The following is a 24,454-nucleotide window of genomic DNA, read 5'->3' as shown; positions in this document are numbered from 1 at the left end:
GCTAGGTGGCGCAGTGGATAAAGCACCGGCCCTGGATTCAGGAGTACCTGCGTTCAAATCTGGCCTCAGACGCTTGACACTTACTAGCTGTGTGACCCTGGGCAAGTCACTTAACCCCCATTGCCCTGCAAAAAAAACCCCAAAAAACAAACAAACAAAAACATATTTAAGACAAAGACCAAGGACAATTTCATGGAAGGAGATCCCTTTACACTCTAATTCATAGCTTAATATATATTTTTTAAAATATGGAAATTTAACAGTTATCAGGTTTACTAATCCACAACAGGTAAGAAGCAGCAAATTATATGTACCAGTGGGAGAGAGGCTTGCTATAGGCAGGCACACACACTTAATTAGGAGTTTTGGATAACAGCACAAAAGGCTAGAAAAAAATAAATAATTAAAATAAAACAGGCACTTGGTACACAGCTAAGTATCCCTATATATTTCAGTCATTTGAAGATAACATCATACAAGGCTCATGATGTGCCATTGAGAGCTAGAAAAGGTTAAATTACTTAACATAACTGTTTAAGTAAGGGAAAAGTATAAAACATTCTGGAAAGATTTCTGTGAAAAATGATAAAAATTTACAAGTTTTGCTGCTTCCAAGGGTACTTTCTCCTGCCTAGGCTTCTGTGACACTACAAAATCTTGGTTCTGTATCTCATCTATTGCCCCCAGCTTCAATTGTAACCTCTAAGCACATGGTTCCCCAATTTTCTGACTTTGAGCCTCTCCACTGAGCTATAATAGTTCCATTCTTCCAAATGAAAAATCTACATGGGTGTCTCATTGATGCCAAACTGAACAAATCCAAAACTTAATTCATCATTTCCCCCTTGTATATACCCTCATGATTTCACTGTTTATCAATGAAACAGACTTCCAGGCTACCATATCCAACATAATTGAGACCTTGGAATCATTTTCCATGATGTTCTATCCAAGAACTCACCAATGGCTTCTTTCTTTCTCCCTCTCTTTCTTTTCTTTCTCTCTCTCTCTCTCTCCTTTCCTTCTTTCAAAGGTTTCATCTATTTTTTTTTCAGGGCAATGAGGGTTAAGTGACTTGTCCAGGGTCACACAGCTAGTTAAGTGTCAAGCGTCTGAGGCCGGATTTGAACTCAGGTCCTCCTGAATCCAGGGCTGGTGCTTTATCCACTGTGCCACCTAGCTGCCCCCAGGTTTCATCTATTTTTGCAAGTAAGTTAAAGTCTCTTCTTCCTTGAATCTAGAGGCAGCACGGTATGTTAGAGAGCTGGCTTCAGAGCCACAAGACCTGATACATACTGGTTGGATGATACCGCACATAACTTGTCTCTCTAAATTACAAGTTGTAGAGAATGTGCAGACTGACTTTGGTAGAAGGAGTTTTCTTACCCAGGAGTTCCCTACACCAATGATCTCATCATTCCTAGCTCTCTCTTTGACCTCTTTGTGGCACTAGGCAGTGCTGACCACCCCTTCCTTGGAGCTTTTCCCCCTCATTATTTCCTGTAATATTTTCCCCCTAACTCTGAACAAGCATGCTCTGTCTCCATTCCTGTTCTCTTTCCCCTTCTATTCCTTAACTGTGAATATTCCCAAAGTGGCCTTTTACTCTCAGTGCTCTCCCTTCTCTTCCACTCTAACCTCTATATTCACTTGATCACTCTCCTTAGTGTCAATCCCTCACCTCTATGTCTATATGACACCTTCATTTAGATATCCTTCAACCACCTCAAAATGTCTCCAAAAGAACTAGTGATTTTTCTCTTCATACAAGTTCCTCTTGTACTTTACTCACTTTATCAGTGGAACAATCATTCCTAATGCCCTAGGCTAGAAACCTTTGCACCCTTCTGGGCTCTTCCTTCTTCCTCTATATTCAACCACCACCAAGTTCTGTTGCAATCAGTCCCTTATTTTCCAATCCCAATACCACTACGGTTTCCCATTTTTTTAATTAAATTTTTTATTTTTAATAATGAAAATTTATATTTATAGTTTTGGCTTCCAATTTTTATCCCTCCTTCCCTCCCTCCCCTCCCCCTTCCCTGAGGCAGCAAACAATCAGATATGGGTTATACATGTATGATTATGTAAAACATTACCATATTTGTCATTTTGCACTGTTTCACATTTAAGTGATTACAAAAACCTCTTTGTTTGTCTCCCTAACTTCAGGCTCCCTCCTTTAATCTATCATGGATACTGCTGCCATATCAATCTTGCAAAACAGATTTATTCATGCCACTTTCCACAAGGATTTATAATAGCTCTATGTTGCCTATAATCTCAAGTCTAAATAGCTGACTTTTTCAGAACCTAACAATCAAAAACTCTACCCTATCAAAGCACATTTACTATTACTCCACATATAAACTCTGGTCTACTTACCCAAATATACAACACATTCATTCTTACCACGTCTTTATATTTAATGATATTTCATTTGGAATGATTTCCCTTGATTTCCTTTCTCTGTCTAAATTTTATCCATCCTTCAAAACCTAGCTCAAGTCCAACCTTGTCAACAAAGACTCCCTTGTATTCCAAACTATTTTGTACTCTTTTTTCTTTTAATTATCACTGCATTTATAATGAGTACCAAATAGCTTATGTTCTCAAATGATTTCATTAGCCTCATTTCTCCCGGTATCTTGTAAGCTACTCAAAGGGAGGGACCATGTCATATTTCCTAGGCATCCCTCATAGCAGTAGGGCAGTACTAGGCATGAAGCTGTTGCCAAGTAGTCAATTTATCTTCCATAATTTTTTCTCTACAGACACTGGGAATTTTTTATTGAAACCTAAAATCAGAATCTTACTACTTGATTATAGCACCACATCAGTTTTCAATAAGTGAATCAAGAATTAAGGAGAAGGGCAAGATAGGGGGGGGGGGAAGCTGTTTCCCAGATAATTTAAAATATTAAACTAGATATAGGTAGAACTGACTTGTATATCCATGGACTCCTTAAAAGTACCTTATATTTAATTTACCCCTTAGAATTGAACAAATTACATTAATCAGTTCCAGTGTTAAAAGACGGATGAAATATTTGAGAATGCAATTAGTTTAACTTTTCCTATTAAGAAAGGTTTAAAGTTTGTATTGACAATTAATCCTATAGTACAATGGAATTAGACACAAAAAAGATTTAGTACTCACAATAAACTCTTTCCACTCATATTACCTTATTGACTAGAGCATAGACATGTCTTGCTATTTGACCTTGAGCAAACCATAACCTCTACACTTTAACTTACCATTTTACTAAATAGTACTCAAAGTATTTTAACCAAGACTTTGCAAAGCAAAGTCTTTAGTTCAAACAACATACAAAGACATTTCACAAAAAACACTAAGTGGACACAGAAAAATGATTTTATTTCCTTAATGTTACCTTATACCATAGGCATAAAATGTAGTATTATACAAAATAAAATTTGAATCAGAAAATTTTGAAAACTACTACATGCTTTTATTAAATTCTCACTAATTAACAGGAATCTACATTTATATGAAGTTTGATTCCTAAAAGCTACCTGAGTATAACCTATTAATAAAATGATTTTTAGGGACGGCTAGGTGGCGCAGTGGATAGAGCTCTGGCCCTGGAGTCAGGAGTACCTGAGTTCAAATCCGGCCTCAGACGCTTAACACTTACTAGCTGTGTGACCCTGGGCAAGTCACTTAACCCCAATTGCCTCACTAAAAAAAAAAAAAAAAGATTTTTGAATCAAATTCAAATGGCTTTTATTTTTCCTTTAAGGTTAAAAGGTTTAAGTTGTAAATAGTAATAATTATGAATATTTCTGAGCTTCAGGGCAGAAATCAAGTCTTTAAATAAGTAATAAGGATGAAAAACAATGATTAGAGCTTTATGCATCCTATAACTTCTAAGATAGTGATTGGTCCTTTGAAGTTCATAACCAACAATATTGCCCTGTCCAAATACCTGTTGCCATCATCTACTGACTTCTAGGTTATTCTCTTTCCTTCCTTTTCTAAGGCTTCCTTCTCATAGTGATTTTGACATGAACTCATGGGCAGAATCTTCCTTTAAAAGTGTGGAAATAAGAGTTAAATCACTGTCACCAGCTTATAGTGTCACCACAGGTCAAACTGAAGAACAGACTTTGGTTCTGTTCTTTATCCACTAGTACTCAGCACTCAAGATGAATTGAGTTATAGTTAATGTACCTACAATAACAAAATATATAGCATTTCTCATTAAAAAAGAGCTTCAGTGGTTAATAAAAGCATTTTTCAAAAAAACCTAGATTTCATATACTTCAAATAAAATCTGAAAAATTAAACAGGTAAAGGTAATTAAAAAAACAGCTATCTCAGAGAATATGACACAAGACATTAATAAATTCATGACATCTCTAGATTAATGAATAAAGTGTTAAATCTTCATACGATCAAGGAATTGGAATGGAAGGGTGCATTAAGGTTCTTTAGTCTAACTTGTACCTGAATAAAAATCTTCTTTATAACATATCAATAAAGGGATCATTTAGCCTTTGATCAAAACCTCCTCGTGAGAGGAAAACCCACTTCCTCCTAAGATGGAGAGCCCATTCAACTTCTGGATAGCTCTAATTGTTAGGAGGTTTTTCTTTATATCAAGCCTAAAGCTACCTTTCTGCAACTTTTACTCCCTATGCCTGCTTCTGACTTCTGTGACCAAGCAGGACAATTTAAATATTTCTTCTACATGAAAACCCTTTAAATACTTAAAAACAGCTTTCATTTACATCCCTGCCCTGCCCCCCAAGGATTCTCTTCAGTATTCACACACTCTTTCAGAGTTTAACAAGTAATTTTAAATCACTCACCAAGAAGCCCTAAATTGGAATTTTTTTCACAATTGACTTTCTCCTTTATTCTATTCTGCTACTTGTGGCTTAAAAGGTGATCCATAACTTGACAGATCTGAAACTCCTGGTTACCACTCACTCCCATTAATACATACCTATGTATGGAAGGTCCCAGGTTAGTAAGCATGTCACACATTCATCACTTTGGTAAAATGAATGGCTTAAGGGAAGTCATCATTGGAAGGCTTGAGAAATTGAAGGTTATCACTGTCCCTAGTCACTCCCTAATTTCTTTATCTGTAAAATGGGGATAATATCACCTATCTGCCAAGGTTGTTGTGAGGATCAAATTGGAGAATTATAAAACAGTTAGCATAATGCCTGGCACATACTAAGGACTATATAAATGTTTGTTATTATAATTATTAGTATTATTAGTAATAGTAGTAGTAGTATTACTCAAGCCTACTAATGCTGATGAGCTAAAATTTTTCATTAGGTGGAACATGATTCATAGGCCTCATTTCAGATCATTAGCTTAAAAAGACTGAATTCCTCTATTGAAAATTTTATATATTTATTTTGTTTTGTACATATATTTCAGAGTTGGAATAAAAACGACTACTTACAAAAGTGATCACAGACATAGTGTGTGAATACAGAAGGACCATATACTTAGCAAAGAAGTAACATGGAAAAGTGAAGATTGGGTAAATATCTCAAACGTTTTCTCTATTTCAAGATAAAGGTGTTTGTCTTCTCTGGTAATACTATAATAACAACATAGCAAATTTCCACATAGCCAAGTCAAGTAAAAGCTTCCCTGAAAAACTTGCTGCATCAAATATGCAAAGCTTAAACAGAATAATTAGTTTCCTACTTAATATTCAGTTATGGAAAAAGTAATCTATAAATTAGAAAGAATCCCCAATTCCCAATACTCATCATGTCATATCTATTTTGCTCTAACAGGGCCCATACCTTTTGATTTTTCAATTTAGGATAGATAATTATGTGATTACTTATATTTTCCTTTTTAGGTTCCTGTAAACAGCTATTTATTATAGATGGCGCCAATCAGGGAAGAGTAAACTTAAGTCCATCCTGTTTACAGGCTGCTGAATAATTCATTTCTAATTTTCAGTCACTATGTGATAACAACCAAGTCAGGATTAGTGCTGAAAATGCAAGTTGCATTTGGTTGATGGAAAAAAATAGTATTAGAAAGACCAGCACAATTTCACTTAACATTTTATTGTCTTAAAATAATAGCAGCTAGGATCTTTTAGACCAGAATTTGTAACTTTGTCACAGAACCCATGGCAGTCTGATGAAGCCTATGGGGTCCTTCTCAGAATATTTTTTAATGTATTACAAAAGAAATCAACTATACTGAAATTCCATGTGTGTGTGAGATCTATAGATATCTATCTCTCTACAAAACGCAAGTTTGTGGACCCCAGCTTAAGAATCCTTAATAAAAGAATTTCTATTATGAACTTTTATACTGAGCTAGAGAACAGAAGATACATAACACAAATATATAAAGCATCAAGTTCAAGCAATGAAAAGGTAGTGCTATTTTGCTATGTAATTTACCTTTATTCTCTAGCATAGGATTTAAGTAGGTATATAACAGTTTAAGTATTCATTATTGTAAAAGGCTAAAGGTTTCTCTCTAATTTTCTAAATATGGGGAAAAAGAAAAATGAACAAAACCATAGGCTGACATAGGAAGAGTTTCCTTTTCTTTCCAAAAATACTTAAACCAATGCATCTTTGGAGATTACCTAATCTTTTTTTTTTTTGCGGGACAATGGGGGTTAAGTGACTTGCCCAGGGTCACACAGCTAGTAAGTGTTAAGTGTCTGAGGCCAGATTTGAACTCAGGAACTCCTGAATCCAGGGCCAGTGCTTTATCCACTGCATCACCTAGCTGCCCCGAGATGACCTAATCTTGGGGGAGAATTGGTTAATAGGTGAACCTCTACCTAGCTTTTTTTTCCCCCACTAAAAATGTGGCTGAGATTAGACTCCCAAGGACTCTTTGTTGTTCCTTATATCTCCAGGTTATTTTCTGCCCCAGGAATCTGCTAATGATGGCAAGAAAGCAAGTATAGTGAGTCAAATGTAATTAAGGTAGAAAGTCAAGTGGCATATCTGCTTTGTTCAATTAATATCTATGTTGCTTCTTTTGACACATACCACTATGGCTTAGATAAAAATAAGTCTCACTGAATGAAATATTAGAAAATTCTCCCCTTCTACACGAAGGCTACTAGCTCAAATGTGAGCTGCTACTGCTGCGAATGAAATTGTCAATTTTATCCTAAATACATATGTGCATTATACCTGACAAGCTGGATTGAGACCCATTTTTCTTCTGAGAAATTTTTCAACGTGCCCAATAGTTGCTTCTCCTGAAACACGAACAAACTTCTTTTCCAGTGGCTGTAAAAACATTGAAATTTTTTATAGACTAAACAAACTGGGTTACATCTTTCATAGTAGAGAAGATTACTCTGCTTCATGCAACCTCTAGTCTAGCCAAAGTTGACATTCAGTGATTCCCAATTCATACATTGGTGTAGCCATTTCCCAGGCCTGGAACACCCCCCACCCCACCCCCACTCTTCCCCATGGCCACTTCTCAGAATCCCTATCATCTTTCAAGGGTCTGGTTAGGTACTTCCCCTGATGCTACCCTGATATACTCATATCAAATCTCCAATTCCAATGCAATACAAACTCTCTGAGGACAGGGACTGGCTTTATATTTCATATTTGTCTTTATACCTTCAGAGACTAGCATAGTGCCAATATTACTGATGCTTTTTTTTGCATCATTGTCACTTCCTGGAGACATTTCCAGTTCTCTTAACAATGGAATCCTTTTTATAACCCAAAAAAATAAACAAACCAAAATCCAAACATTGACCCTGCTAACAATATAGTTTTCACTGCAAACCTATAGATAGCCACAACTTTTCTGCCAACAGAAATATTTTTCATAATCAATTCTTTAAAATCAAGAAATATTTTACCAAAGAAATAGTTAATAGTATGTCCTAGAGTCAACTACCTATATGATAAAACGATAATAATAATTTTTTCCCAACTCCATATTTCTAGGACATACGTTGACATTTTCTGGGTTTGAAAATATGCTTTAGTACCTCATGAAACAACTTCAATTCAATTTACAATATCAATCTATAGGATTAACAATTGAATTAATGTAGCTAGGGTTTGAACCAATAGTTTGAGTGTGAGAGATAAAAGAACACCCACTTGATTACTGTCCTCAATCAATTATAATCTTTTAAAATAAACAATGTTTTATAATTAACCTGGAAAGAAAAATGTATTTCTTCCACCCTTGGCCACTAACTGAAATCTGACTTCCTAAAGAGCCTCCATTCCTCGACATCTTCTCTGATGCTGGTGCTCCCCTCCTGTCTTCACCACTAAAGGAAGAGTTGAGAAAATTCTCATTCCTTATGACTACTTTTGGAACCTTCCTGTGCTTTCATTCTTTGATATTCACATCATTAGATGAGAGTGTCCTATCCAGATACTTGTTTATGACATCTACCAACTTCCAAGGTCACCATTTCTTCTTCTTCTGTGACTTCAGCCCCTGGCTGTTTTCCTCTTTGCCCCAACCCCTGCCCTCATCCTTCCTAACTTCAATATTTACTGGGATCTCCCTTTAAACAATCTGGACTCCCAGAATATCAACCTCAACTTCCAGGATCTATGTCTCTACTCTGCTGCCTTAGATACCCTCAGGGGTGGGCACACTTTAAATTTTTTTTTTTTAGTTCTAATTTTTTTGTTTGTTTGTTTTTTGGTGGGACAATGAGGGTTAAGTGACTTGCCCAGGGTCACACAGCTAGTTAGTGTTAAGTGTCTGAGGCCGGATTTGAACTCAGGTCCTCCTGAATCCAGGGCCGGTGCTTTATCCACTGCGCCACCTAGCTGCCCCCACACCTGAAATTTTATCATCTCTTAAAACTACTCCACCACCTTTAGCATCTTAAACTCTTCAGATTGCCTTTTCTGATCAGTTTTCTGTTCTTTTTTTGCTGTGTCATGCCTATCAAAGTTGCTTTTTACTCTCACTTTGATCTCTAGGCCCTCACTCCTGGTTCTTCCATTTTAATATGCATGTTCTGCCTAACAATCTTGACCATCTGGTTAACCTAGACCAAACAGGTAGTTCTCCATTCTATGAATCTTTTGTTCTTGGAATGTTTACCCCCTACTAATCTTCATGTTTTGTTATCTTATACCATATGCCTCCTCTTTTCCTACTCTGAAGATAACGAATGCTGATACAGGCAGTAACAAACTACAGACTAGATCCACCACAAATTCATGTTTTCTAACTTCCGTGGCAATTCTTTTATTCATATTATTGATTTCTAATCACAGTCCCCATAGCAGTTACTCCAAACCTTCTTTCTCTTCATGTTCCCAACTCCATTTCTATCTCCCTTTCTCAGAAGATAAACTTGTTTCCCACTTTACTAAGAAGATGGTTGTGAGATTTCTTTATTTTCCCTCTTCCATATCTCAAAATTTCTACAGTCACACAATCCTTGGGCAATCAGTTACTGAACAAACATTTATTACTTACTGTGTGCAAGGCATTGTGCTAAGCACTAGAGATAAAAAGACAAAAAAAGAAACAATCCTTGCCCCAAAGGAAGTTACATTCTAATTGGGGAATCATATACATGTATGTATATGCATATGTATGCATATGTATAAGAAATGACAGAAAAGATTAAAAATTCAATAAACAATTTGGAGGAAATAATTGGAAGCAGGAAAAATAACTGAGAAGACACTAAACTTTATCCAAGTAATGGACTTCCTGATAGAAGAGGCCAAAGAGAAGTAAATGATTCCATGAGATAACACAGAAATACAGAACAAAACCATAAGACTGAAAAAATAAATCTGACATTAAAAACAAGTGACTTGTGGATAAAAGCACTGGCCCTGGATTCAGGAGTACCTGAGTTCAAATCCGACCTCAGACACTTAACACTTACTAGCTGTGTGACCCTGGGCAAGTCACTTAACCCTCATTGCCCCACAAAAAGAAAAAAAAAGAAAACCAATACCCCCCCCCCCCCCGCAAAAAACCCAAGTGACTTGTTAAGCTGGTCAATGAGCGAAAAGAAATCATCCAAAACCATGATTAAAAAAAAAGCTTCGATACTATATTTCAGGAAATTATCGATGATAACTGCCCTGATCTATGAGAATCAGAAGATAAAGTGAAGACCAAAAGAACCTACTGATTATCACAGTCATGATCACAAATGACCTGCCAGTTTTTTCTATAAATGAGAGTAAAGCTTATAACATAGCATTCCAAAAGGCAAAAGATATAAACTTACAACTAAGAATAACAATCTACAGACTTTTACTACAGGAGAAAAAAAAATGACCTTTAAGGGAACAGAGAACTTTCAAGCATTTCTGAGGAAAAGAGCTGAGTAGGAGCTATGAAATGCAAACAAGACTCCAGAGAAACCTAGAAAGATAAATATATGAGTGACTGGAATGCACCATATGATGATTCAATGCTAACATTCTAATAGCAGGAGAAGAAATGAGTACTCCATCACCTTAATGTTTTCAAAGGGCACAGAGGGAGTTAAATAAGAAAAACAGATGACCTAAGCTGAAATGGTTGTGTTCTAAAGGGGAAAAGAAAGAAGTTTAAAAGGAGGAATATAGTAGTATAGAAAAGAGTGGAAGCTATTTCTTATAATTGGAATGTGAGAAGAAAAGTTTTCAGAACAAAGTGACCCATACTGTCAAAGAATACAGAAAGGAGAATGAAGATCAAACAAAGGCCATTGGATTTGTCCACCAGAAGATTGTTGCCGACTTTAAGGAGGTCAGCTAGGTAGTACACAGTGGATAAAGCACTGGCCTTGGATTCAAGAGGACCTGAGTTCAAATCCAGCCTTAGACACTTGACACTTACTAGCTGTGTGACCCCAGGCAAGTCATTTTACCCTCACTGACCCACAAAAAACCCCAAAACAAAAAACCAAACAACAACGGAATGATAAGGTCAGAAGCTAGAGTGTAGATGGCATTTTCAAGAAGTCTGGCTAAGAAAGGGAGGAGAGGAAAATGCAGGACAATATTTAACAGAGATGGTGCAGGTTAAAAAGGGTTTATTAAGGATAGTGGCTTGAGTGTGTTTGTAGGCAGCTGGAAAGGAATAAGCAACAGAAGATTAAAGAGAGAGAATAATAATGGGGGTAGTTAGTTGGAAGGGATGGGATCAAGGATGCAAGTAGAGGGCCTTTGGAGAAGAGAGCTACCTCTTCATCAAAGACAGTAGAGAAGGAAGATCTGGTAGGGAAACAAAATCAAGGGGTGGTTGTTGTTGTTTGTCCTTCATTCTCAAAGAGGACACTTGGGGTGCTGTCATGACTTGCAGTTAATTTGATTTAAGTGAGGGAGGCTTGTGCAAGGTCATCAACCTCATTCTCTCCTCCAGGGCCATCTGGGTCCAGTGGCAAGATATATATGAGGATAAGTGGAGATGGCCCCAGATGTTTAAGGGAACTGAAGTTAAGTGACTTGCCCAGGGTCATACAGCTAGTAAATGTGTAAGGTGAGATTTGAACTCATGTCCTCCCAACTTCAGGGCCAGTGCTCCATCTACTGTGCCACCTAACTGCCCAAGGGGTAAGGAGGGCTTATGAGGAAGAAGGAAAAGGGGTTCTAACAAATAACCTCAATGTATTCGTTCAAGCATAAGATCGAGATTTCAGTTGAGAGGGTGGGGGAAGGAGACATTTTTGAAGGCTCAATAATTCTCTAACTCCTAGTTAGAGAATTAAAGGAGAAGTAGAAGGATTGCCTTGTCGTTGTGAAGCCCTAGTTGAAATTAGATAATGTTAATCTTCAGGGGTACAGGCCACCATTTGTGAGACTTCCTGCAGGCCCATTCAGCATCATGGGAGTAGGAGCAAAGGAGGCAGGTGCTAAGAGTAATTCAGAGTTAGTGTCAGGTTATCTGCAAGCCTATCTGGAAGGTTTAACTTTTCTCCCAAATTATTTACAAAAACCTTAAATAAAACCAATCCTAGCACCAATCCCTGGGAAACTCTATTAAATTCCTCCATCCAAAGAAATGCCTACTTATTTTTACCCTTTGCTTGCTCTAAATTGGTTCGTTGTTCTAAAACAGTTCAACAATCCTGTGGTAATTTTTAAAAATAGCCTTCAGGGGCAGCTAGGTGGCACAGTGGATAGAGCCCCGGTCCTGGAGTCAGGAGTACCTGAGTTCAAATTCGGCCTCGGACACTTGACACTTACTAGCTGTGTGACCCTGGGCAAGTCACCTGACCCCAATTGCCTCACTAAAATAAATAAAAATTAAAATAGCCTTCAATGTAAAAACCTATAAAAAAATAACACCCTGGGGGCAGTTAGGTGGCACAGTGGATAAAGCACCAGCCCTGGATTCAGGAGGACCTGAGTTCAAATCTGACCTCAGACACTTGACACTTACTAGCTGTGTGACCCTGGGCAAGTCACTTAACTCTCACTGCCCTACAAAAATACCCCAAACAAAACAAACAAAAACCACCCCAACAGATTATACTTACTGATTCCCCTTTATTCATATGCAGATTTACCTCCTCAAAGAGCTCTAATAGATTAGTAAGGCATTTACCTTTACAGAAGGCATGTTGCCTTTCTCTGAATGATCTAGACTACAGTATCAAAGCACAACACTGTGTACAAAGGAAGCCTAGATTTTAGAGCTTTAAAGGCAACTCTGAACCAAAGTACATTCCAAAGGAGCTCACTCTTCCATCTAAAATCTGAAGAAATTATTGAAGCACAAAGTTAGGGCAAAAATGTTACATGAAAACAGAATTTTAAGCTTTTCTAGGGCTAAGTGCCAACTATGCAAAAAATGCTGAGACATTTTCTCATTATAGCCATGTTTGTTTAGTATTTGGTTTGAAATATTTTTAAATGGGTTAACCATTTGTTTTTCTTTACTCCATCTTGCCTTAAATAATAAATCTCTACTTGTTACCTCTTTCTTTCCTCAAAAAACATTTTTGAGAAGCAGACAATGTCCTTCATATATAAGTATTTCTTTTATTCATTAAAAAGTTTATGTAAATCTCACTGTGAAAGGTAATCTGACTGGGTTTACAGACTACACAGAACTCTTTTAAAATGAAAGATATAACTGAAATTTTAAAAAAAATACCTTAAAATGTCCTGTGCCTTCATTAGCACTGAAAAGAAAAAAATCAAATTTCAATTTTACATTTCTTATTTTTATCATATTAAAAACAAAGCAATAGAGTATAAATGAGGGAGATAAATGTAAGCTTTTTAAAAAACAAAACACCACTGAGCTAAACTTTACATTTTTAAATAATCAAAGTAGATTAATGTCAACAATCTTGACCCACTTAAATTTTACTGATAAAGCTCTCCTGCTTGTTGTTTCTGCCATCTGGTGGTCTGATATCAGCAACTTTACCCAGCCATAACTTTGAATATATTCATTCATTTTAGTCTTAACATTATTCTACAAAAGAGGAAATTTCAGAATTAATTTAATATCAAGACATTCTTGAATACAATGCTTTCCTGCTCATATGTTTTGGGATCTTCATAGTTTTTTAAAATATTTTTTCCTATATTATCTCTAATGAAACAAGATTTCAAAGGATCGTGTAGGCTAGCTCATTTATGGTGGCTGTTTTATAATTTACCATCACTTCAAAGCTCATGCAGCACTTTGCACCTACCATGAATGTGAGTATTATTTTGTAATTAGCGTCCCTCTACCATCTTATCTAAACTATATTTTTCTCAATGCCCAAACGTAGTACTCAGAAGACAGAATGTACTTAACATCTATTGTACTGAATTCACTTTACTAAAGTGTCATCCAATACCCTCTTAACAATATTTGTATGACTGTAGAACTACAGAATTTCAGAGATGAAAGTGATCTTAAAGATAATCTAGTCTCTTCTCATCTAAGGCAAAGAGAGACAAAATAATTTGTCCAAGGGCCCACAGTTAATTATTGACTGAGTAAGAACTAGAAGTCAAATGTGCTAAGTACTAGACTAGGATGGAACCCTCCACTATACCAATTTCTCACTCAAAAAGGGGCAGAAACATATAGAGCCATAGAATCTAAGTTAGATTTTAGGGGTTATTTAGTCTAACATCCTATACTCAAAATGAATCCCATCTGCAACACTCCTACTTGAACACTTCCATTGACAGGAAGATTATTAGTTCATGAAGCAGCCTATTCAATTTCCAGACAGTTCCAATTATTAGAAACTTCTCTATATTCAGCTGAAATCTGTCTCCTGATTCTAGTTCTTGCTAATAAAATTATTCAGGAAAAAAAAAAACCACCTTCTTTTAGGTGACAGCTCTTCCAATGACATCACCCTTTATCTTTTCTTTTCCAGACCAAACATCCCTCCCTAGTCCCTTTGATGTTCCTTGCAGCGTAGTTCCCAGACTTTTTGGTCATCATCTGCACAGTCTGGCTTGTCAATGCTTCACTTAAAATGGGGTAGGCAGAACCGAGCACAATACCCAGAAGTGAAGAGAATACAAGACTGTTATTATAGTTTGCTTGTGCTGTGCATTCGATTTGTATCCATGATAAGTCCTATCTTGTACAGTCTATAATACACTCTCACTCCGTACCTCACACAGGTCCTTTCTCACCATCTTTCAAACATTTGTGCATTATTTTATATGGGAGTGTGTGTGTGTATACCCCATTAGACTAAGGAGGTCGGATAAGCACACAATACGATGGTGTCATTAACTTCCTTGTATTGAATGTTATTTTTCTCTTAATGCAGTTTATAAGATCCCATAACCTGTTTGGATGGCTACATCATGCTATTAGCTTATGATGAGTCAATTTACCTTATTGTACAGACACCGTGCATTTAAAAAAAATTATTTTTGTGACATTTTTATATCCTGTATGCTAATTAGTGTGAATATTCTGAGAACTCTTTTCAAGAACAACTTTGTGTGTTATTAAAGGACACATGATTCTGGATAAGCAGAAAAGAGTATTAAGGGACAGCAGCAGTGAGACCATAATTTGGTCATCTGCCTCTGGTTATTCCTTTTAACAATTTCCATTTTATGCATATAGAAACCAAAGTTTAAGGAGTATCAATAACTTACCCTAAAACTGGGGTCCCACATAAAGTTAACAACGAAGAGTATTTTAATAAGACACTATACCAGCAGCATGTGTGGGAAGATCACATAATAAAAGTGAAGTCTGGTATTATAGTCCAAAGGCTATACCCTACCCTATGTAATTAGATTCTTGCACTGCTTTACAAATCATTGGGGGCTGCCAGTTGGTCTGAACTCAGCTCATTGTCCACATATGGTTTACCTATTGACATATAAAATTGTTAACCTGGTCCCCTTCCTCATTTCATTGGTAAAATGATATTTCTCCAAAGGCAAAACCAAGGAATATTGATGATACCCCTTGTTTGAATTCAGGAATAACTTATTGTTTTTAACACTTAAAAGAAAGCAAAATTTGATTTCATTATCATCAAACATTTATGGAACACACTATGTGCCAGTACACAAAAGTCTAAGCTCAAGCTGCTTAAATGCTTAGTTGGAGAGATGGAACAACCACAAAGTTATGCTATCCTGTATCATTATTCATCTTTCTAAGTGATGACTATTTTAGGCAATGGGAAAGGAGTTCATAAGGCAGAATGGTCAGCAGGGGTTGGCAAGTCAGTACAGATTTTCCCAGAAAAGGATTTTGGCAAATCTATAACATAAAAATATCAAAAAATCTAGTTTTGAGAAATTATTTTATACACATACACAAACATATATTCTGACTATAATGGACTGTTCAACAAAGCAGTAGCATACTAAAATATATCATATGCTAGACAGTACATAAGGAGTTTTTCTTTTACCTAAAAGAAATGATTATCAAGAAAACTTTTATTTTAACCTATAATTTAATAAAGTTTTATATTTATTATGACATTACAAAATCTTTTTAGAAGGCAGAATCTTACGAAAGTCCTCAAGGTACTCACCCAATGAACTCTAGTAATAAAGACATGTCAAGTTCTGGTGGAATACGAAATACTGACCCCAGAACTTTCCTAGGTCTCCCCCTGCTCACAGGGACTGGTTGAGGTACAGCTATTTGAGAATAAAATAAAAAACACTACGTGAAAATAAAATCCCACTTATTTTATACACTTGACTACATATGTATCATATACATGTCAGTCTTGAAAAAAGATTATAAAACTCTCAATAGCTAGTTATAATAATATTGCTAATCGGTACAAGTAGATGAAGATATCAAGAATACTGTAAATAGTTTATCCATCACTTAAGAAGAGTGGGTCAGAAAACAATGAATAAGTGCTTTATTAGTAACTTTAGAGTACTTAAGAGTATTTTAGTTGGAATCAAATACATTACCTAAACTGCCGTTTCTAAAGCAGAATCCTAAAAGTAGAGAAATTTACTATTAAAACCCCCTAAGGCATACTGAAATGTATTATACAAACTTACCAGGTTTTGGTACTTCTAGACCTCTTTCTTTGTAAAAATCATGCATTTGTTTTTTCTCTCCTATAAAATGAAAGAAGATAGGCTAAATTATGTTTAAGATGCAACTGGCAGAGTGGATGGTGATCCTGGGATTCAGAACTTTGTAATAATTTTTTTAAAAACTTACTTTCTTCTAGATTGATCACTAATTTGTATACTATGTCTTGTAACTGTCGATCCAACCTAATAAAAGGAAAGGATGAAGGGTAGCTGAGAGTTCAGAAGAATGCATTTCGGTATAGCATATTACTATGTTTTGGGTAATCAACTTTGTTGCCTTTTAAAAATGAACTGTTATCTTATCTAGAATGAGTTTACTTTTAGGCTGACCTCAGAATTCTCAAAAAGAGAGTATGGTGCACTATCTGTACTACACAATTCACTATACAATTATATTCCACCTTGAATTGTTCATGAGTTGTTTTGTGTAGGGTAGATTTGTTTCTCTATTCAGAATGTAATAAACTTGAGAGCAGGGCATTTCACACTTTATTGTACTTCCCACAGGACCTAGTATAATGTAAACAGAAGCTCAATAAATATTTATTCGATCAGTAGTAACAATCTATATTTCTCAATGGAAATAGAACTTTGTATATTTACCTTTTGTTATACATGTCAAAGAAAGGAAAAACAAATGATAAAGCACAATACTAATTGGCAAGAAAACTGAATACTTTAGGAATACCACAAAACTGTTATGAATTAGTAACTGTAATAAATAGGAAAGCCTTCTTGATAAAGAAGGAATCAGCCATAACCCGTCAAATCAGGTAGGTTTACTCGTGCCCAGCAGAGTACTAGAATATACTCTAAATTCCCCTCCAAGGAACTTAAAACCCAGGGAGACGCAACATACACAATTGGAAGAAGTTACAACACTAAGTAGTATGAGATTAACTTAGTCCTAAAATTATGTGGTATTGACCAGAAAAGCTATTGCAGTATAGTAAAAATGCTGATGGACATTGGTGGTGAGGCAACATGATTTAATATAAAGAGGAATAGACTTGGAATCAGAAAGATCCAAGTTCAAATTCTACCTGATACTAGCTGAGGACCATAAATAAGCCATTTAACTTCTCTATAAGGCTCAGTTTTCTCATCTGTAAAATAGGGTAGAATAATATCTGTGATACCTATTTCACAAGGTCATTGTGTGGCGCAAGAGAGGACATATGTAAAGAGCTTTACATTCAAGCACTATATTGCCGGTGACTATTAGGTGGACAAGGCTTCATGAAAGAAGTATGTTGCTGAGTGTTCTCTGGTTTTAAAAAAAGAGAGCTGGTTGTACAGGTAAACATAAGCAAAGGCACAGAAGTGTGGGGAAAGCATGACAGGTACACAATAGGACCTCGTCTTTTTTTTTTTTATTAGGATTTCTAGTCTCTTTTCAAACATCTTAAAAATATATGTATATTTCCCCACCTGAACATGAAATATAGCTTTATATATTAGAGTCTCCAGTAAAGTTCTCTTCTGATGCCCCATCATGGCAAGGAGGTTGAGTTTTTGAATGTCAAGACCAGAAGAATGTCTCTGGCAGGTCCTACTAATCTAAAAAGGCCAAGGACCCATCTGGCTCAGATTACAGTGGCTTATCACCAGAGTTGGCCACAAACTTTTTTGGCCATAGCACCTCATTAAACTACCTACTACATTGTGATCACAGCCCTCATCATCTCTTGCCCAGACGACTGAAATGGCTTCCTGTTTTAGCTGCATCCCTTTATAGAGTTGCCAAATTGATATTCCTAAAACACACTTCTAATCATGTCACTCCTGTGCTTAAGAAACTGGTGGCTCCCTATTACCTATAAACTCTGGTTTAGTACCTTATCTTTTCAGGCTGATCACGTATTACTCCGTTCCCCCATCAAACAGGACTACTCGCTGTTCCCCATATACAATATTCTATCTCCTACCTCTGTGATAACCTTTATTCTATGCCTGTAATGTTCTCTCCTTCCCACCTTTACCTCTGAAATCCCTGGCTCCCTTTAAGGTTCAGCTCTAGAACCACCCTCATCAAGAGGCCTTTCCTGATCCTTTCCAGTCCTTAATCCTCACATCCCAAATTACTGTGTATTTAATTTTATATAGCTCACATTTATTTATGTAGATGTGAACATATGTTACTCTCTGGTAGAATAAAAGCTTCTCAATGGCAAGGAATAGTTTCACTTTTGCATTTCTATTTCCAGCACCCAAGACATGTAAGCACTTAAATGATGCTTGATATGGAAGGCATATAATCTGTATTGGTTAGGGGTATGAAGTCATGAATCCTCAAAGAATGTGCTGGGTGATCATCTTTAATTTTAGTGAGTACTTAGGGTCATTCATCTTTTTTTTTCCTCTTAAAATGAATATTTTGAGAGGCCATGTCAGTGTAGGACAGTGGTACCAAGGTCAAATAGAAAAAGGAGGCCACTAAATTGTCCATAAGGACTGTGGTGTAAGGGGCTAAAATTCTAGCTATGTCTAAAATCTAATGAGTGGTTGCCTTAAATTAGAAAACATATAGCACCGATATTTGGGCATTAAGTATTTATTAAAGTATGTTAGGTGAATACAATGGAATACTATTGTGCTGTAAGAAATGATGAGCAGGAGGAGTTCAGAGAAACCTGGAGGGTCTTGAGTGAGCTGATGATGAGTGACATGAGCAGAACCAGAAGAACATTGTACATAGTATCATCAACTTTGAGTGTTGATCTACTGTGATGGACTATATTCTTCTCACCAATGCAATGGCACAGAAGAGTTCCAGGGAACTTGTGATGGAAGAGGATCTCCAAATCCAAGGAAAAAAAAAAAGAACTGCGGAGTATAGATGCTGAATGAACCATACTATTTCTTTTGTTTTTGATGCTGTTGTTTTTTTCTATTTTGAGGTTTTTCATCATTGCTCTGATTTTTTTCTCTTATGACTAATGCAGAAATATGTTTAATGTTATTATGTGTATATATATGTGTATATATATATATATATATATATATATATATATATATATATATATATATATATATATATATAACCTATATCAGATTACCTGCTGTCTAGGGGAGGGGGGAGGGAGGGAGAAAAATTTGAAATTGTAAAGCTTGTATAAACAAAAGTTGAGAAATATCTTTACATGTAACGGAAAAAAATAAAATACTTTATTAATTTTTTTAAAAAAGTATATTAGGGGGCAGCTAGGTGGCACAGTGGATAAAGCACTGGCCCTGGATTCAGGAGTTCCTGAGTTCAAATCCGGCTTCAGACATTTGACACTTACTAGCTGTGTGACCCTGGGCAAGTCACTTAACCCCCATTGGCCCTCCCAAAAAAAGTATATTAGGGGTAAGTAAAGAGAAACATGTGGATCAAGAATGAAATTTGCTTGCTCTCCCTATCCTGCCTCTCTCTTCCTCCCCGCCGAAGTATCCAACTGAAAAAGCCCTCTCACTCCTCAGCTTCTCCCAGAAGCCTCCTGAGAAACTGGAAATAGGGCCGTACGTACACATACGTGTACATGTGTACACACACACACACACACACACACACCCCTCCAAGCTAATTGGCTGGTAGCTCTGATTGACAAGTCCCACAGGTAGTTCTATAGATGTAACTTCCAGAGGCTAAAGTCACATGGTTTCCAAATCACATGCTTTCTCCTCATTGTGGAGCTTCCCTGAAATATCTCTCCCAGCAAGGGGTGTCATTCCAATTCTCACAGTGGGATATACATGCTGACTTAGAAAACCATGTTATTATTATTATCTGTGTTCTATTTATTTTGTTAAATATTTCCCAATTAATCTTGTTCAGGCTGCTCAGTCCTGTGCTTGACTCCTCTGGTATTAAGAAATAGAAGGCTGGCCTTGGGATCAGGAAGAACTGGGTAGAAGTCCAGCGTCTGACACATACTAGCTTTGTGGTCATGACCCTCAAAACTGGAGACAACGCCTAAGGACTGTGAGCCACAGATCAATTTCTGAATTATACTGGTAGAAGTAGTTTACAGACAGGAATAACAAAAACAAAAAGATTAAAATGAATATTCTAATATTTATATTTGAATGCTACTAAATTAAAAAATCAATTCTCATTCACAGTGACAGGGAAGATATTTGTTTGGGAGTTCCCCCTCTTCTGGAAAGGAATATTTAAAAACCAAAGAAACATGCAAATTGGAAACACATTTAGTCTGGCTTCCTTACTGTAGAGTGGGTGGCAGAGCCAGAATCCAAACCTAGATTCTGACTCCAAATCCTGCACTCTTATCTCTCCTCCCCTTTCTATCCTCACTCCAATGCTGTCTCCCTTCCATACTTAGGGTCATAAATTTATAGATCTTCTTGTGCTGCACTTCAACCCTTTTCCTATTAGATGCTTCTTTTGAGTAACCAGACTCTTTCACTGCCATATTTCATTGATGAGTTTTATTCTCACCAAGTGCAGGTGATGCTTATGAGATCGGATTTACCCTATTTAAAAATTTTAAGTTTACTTTGTTACTATACTCTTTGGCATCTACAAATCTGAGGCCATATGGTCATGAAACCTGTTCCTAACTTTCTTCCTTGTCTGTCCTGGGCCCTTCCTCTCCCCCCACCCCCACTTTGAATACCTAGGAGCTTCTTCACCAATATTATTCTCTTCTATGTCAAGACTGCTGTCCTCTACAGAATCCCAGAATAGGATACTGATGCTCCATTAAAAGGTCCAGGCTTTATATAAACATACACACACACACACACACACACACACACACCACATTCTAAACATATGGAAAAGAATTATCACACTGGCCTCAGACATTTCTCATTTTATGAGACCATTCAAGCAAACCTTTAACTACAGTTGGATATTCACATACAGCCTGCATGATGGCTGGCCAGTTAACCACAATGAGATGTTCTTACCGGATGTTATAAAGAGGCTGTGTCTGATGTACTACTATGTTGCACTTTGGACATCTGTTGCTATAGTAAAAATGCCTTACGATGCAGCTTTTACAAACTGTTGGAAAGGCAAAATTTTAAAAATTAAGATGTTTCCATAAACCTAAATGTGAAAATACATATAAAATCACAATTTCATATATATAATACACATATATGCTTACACGTGTGAAGACATTCTGTAATGGTCGTAGCATCTATTAAGTATCCTTTGCAGATTGAACACAAGATGTATGGGGTCAACTCAGAGAGGCGAATCATACGCTGTAAATATAATGGAAATAGTCTTTAAAACGAGTCAGACAACCAACCCTTCCCTCACCTATAAGAGGTTGGACTAGATAATCAATTAGCAAGCATCCATCTCCTGCCAATCACTGTGAAACAAAAAACAATGAAACAGATCCTGTCCTCAAAGGAGCTTACACTCTAAAAGGCAAAAACGACTTGTACACATATAAATATCTACAAAATAAATACAAAGAAAGGAGAGGGAAGGAGATATTGAGGGAGATGGCAATTGAACTGAGTATTCAAGGAAGCTCAGGGATGAGAAGAGAATTCATTATAGGCATAGGGAATAGCTTATGCAAAGGAACAGAATAGAGGGAAGGACCCATTCTTTCCAGGGGAAAGGAACAAGTATTTATTAAGCACCTACTCCGTGCCAGGCACTGTGATAAGGCCTTTACAAAGATTAACTATTTTTCTCAATAGTTTAATAAAATTAGTTCAGGTTTTAAACTCTCACCATCTAGAAAGCTTAAGTTTTACCTGTCACATACTATTTTACTCTCACAATAATTCTTTTTTAAAAAATGCAGGGTTTATTATTACCCTTATTTGAAAGGTGAGGAAATAGTGAGTAGCTTGTCCAGGCTCACAAAAGCAAGCCAGCAGGAGAACCTGGCTGTAATTCCAAGCCTCCTCTTCTTTCCAGGAGGCTCCATGGTTTTAGTATACACATAGAACCCTGGAAAAAGTTACTTGGCATGTTGGACTGGAAGTGTGCAGATCAGGGTTTGGGGCTCTACTGCTTACAAGCTCTGTGCTCTCTGTTAAATGAAGGCGTTGGGCTAGGTCAATCTCCAAAGTCTTTCCTATTCCAATTTTTTTCCTGGCTCTGCCTTTACTAGCCATCTCCCAAGGCCCAGCCATTCAAAGGTAGGCCGGGGGAGTGAGAGAAGGAAGAGGAAGGAACCCCCCACCACCCCCAACAACCCTAAGGATACAAACAGCATGCCAACAATTATTTACATAACAAGCAGATACCTGGAAGAGGGAAGGCCTTAGGATTAAGAGCGGACCGGAAAGGTCAGTGGTCTGGAGTGGAGGGAGGAGCCCTCCAGGCTGGGGAGACAGCCGGGGTCTTTCTTGTATTTTAGAGCGGAGGTGGTTAGTGTGTTTCTGCAGCCCCTCCCCAGCACCGCAGGTCCCTGCTCCCTAGGGTGGGGGGGGGTAGGGTGCCGATGGGTCCTGCTTTGGGAAGAGGTCTCTTAGCCGCCTCCTCCGCCTCCTTCCCCCCCACTTCCAGGGCAGCCTGGGCCGGGGGATGCTCGTTACCTCGTCCTCGTCCTCGGAGTCCAACCTGCTCCCCTCCAGCCCCAGCGGGAAGCGACTCCCTTCTTCCTCTTCGTCCTCGTCCTCCTCTTCCTCCAGCTCCTCGTCCTCCTCTTCTTCTTCGTCGACGTAGTTCCCGCTCGAGCCGTCCAGGCTGCGCTCGGGCTCCAGTTCGGGGGGCCGGGAGCCCGAGCAGCCGGAGGTTCCCACCTCGACCAGCGTGGGCAGGGGCGGCGGGCCCTCCTCCAGCACCGGTGGCGAAGGAGGAAGGTGGCGGGATCGTGGGGGGGGCCGCGGCGGTCCCCGGCTCCCGCGCGCCGTAGGCAAGAGAGGTCCCCTCCATGCTCGTCGAGGAGCGGAGGAGAAGGGAACGGCGAGCGCGCGAGCTCGAAGGACCGACCGATTGGGATGCTGCGCAGGCGCAGGGCGACCTGGGCAAGTGCTGCCGGGAAACGTAGTCTGTCACCTCCCCTTTTCCCCCTCCAATCCAGGACAAGGGAGAGGTGATGGAGAGCAGGTGAGGAGGGCGGGGTTCATGACCTACACCTCCTTAAAGAGACATAGCCAAAATTTTTAAATAGCTAACGGAAAGAACTCGATCCATTTAAAAGCCTTGGAACTTTGGCTTTGGTCCCGTTGCATAAGAATGGGAGCTCTTGGAGGGCTGGGTCGGTTTTTGCCTCAATAAGTGATTAATAAGGGGCACCTAGGTGGCGCAGTGGACAAAGCACCGGCCCTGGATGCAGGAGGAGCTGAGTTTAAATCCGACCTCAGACACTTGATACTGGGCGAGTCACGTTATCCTCATTGCCCTCCCCCAAAATTGTTTAATAAATGCTTGCTTACTTTCTAGTCCACTTAACTACCCTGTGAACCGAGTTACTTACATGCGTTTCCAGTTTTTCTTTTTTAAAATATATTTTTATTTCATTATATATTTCCCAATTACATGTAAAACAAATTTTAACATTCATTTTTGAAAGTTTTGAGTTCCAAATTCTCTCTTTCCTTCCTGCCAGCCCCTGCCCCATCCTAGAAGAGGCAAGCAATTTTATATGTATTATATATGCAAAGTCATGCAAAACATATTTCCATATTAGCCATGTTGCAAAAGAAAACAAAAATAAATAATGCAAGAAAAATTCCCATCTCTCTCTCTTTTTTTTTTTTGCAAGGCAATGAGGGTTAAGTGACTTGCCCAGAGTCACACCACTGGTAAGTGTCAAGCATCTGAGGTCAGATTTGAACTCAGGTCCTCTTGAATCTAGGGCCATTACTTTATCCACTGTGCCACACAGCAACCCTTCCCTCTACTTTCTTTTATAATTTAGATGAGAGTGCAGTACTGAATCTTCTCTGCCCCACCCCAGTCCCATCTTCTTTGTTACACCACCTTTTAGGAAACATTGTTTTAAGTCCATTCCTTATATACTCTTTTCCTAGT

The 24,454-nt window shown here is 37.8% G+C and overlaps 1 protein-coding gene across 1 annotated transcript in view; it reads right to left on the bottom strand.

Moving 5' to 3' along the window:
• PCGF6 (polycomb group ring finger 6) overlaps positions 1-23,385 on the bottom strand; it is a 30,267-nt gene extending 6,882 nt beyond the window's left edge. Inside the window, 9 exon segments of the mRNA XM_043990015.1 lie at positions 7,171-7,269; positions 13,091-13,118; positions 15,966-16,074; positions 16,456-16,515; positions 16,622-16,677; positions 21,412-21,508; positions 21,615-21,714; positions 23,014-23,298; positions 23,300-23,385. Of these exon segments, the coding sequence (XP_043845950.1) occupies positions 7,171-7,269; positions 13,091-13,118; positions 15,966-16,074; positions 16,456-16,515; positions 16,622-16,677; positions 21,412-21,508; positions 21,615-21,714; positions 23,014-23,298; positions 23,300-23,353 (888 nt within the window). The 5' untranslated portion in view covers positions 23,354-23,385.
• Between the last annotated feature and the right edge of the window lie 1,069 nt (positions 23,386-24,454).

The sequence above is a fragment of the Dromiciops gliroides genome, chromosome 2 (assembly GCF_019393635.1).
Source record: "Dromiciops gliroides isolate mDroGli1 chromosome 2, mDroGli1.pri, whole genome shotgun sequence".
Classification (NCBI taxonomy): Eukaryota; Metazoa; Chordata; class Mammalia; order Microbiotheria; family Microbiotheriidae; genus Dromiciops; species Dromiciops gliroides.
This window is presented reverse-complemented; position numbering and strand designations above follow the sequence as displayed.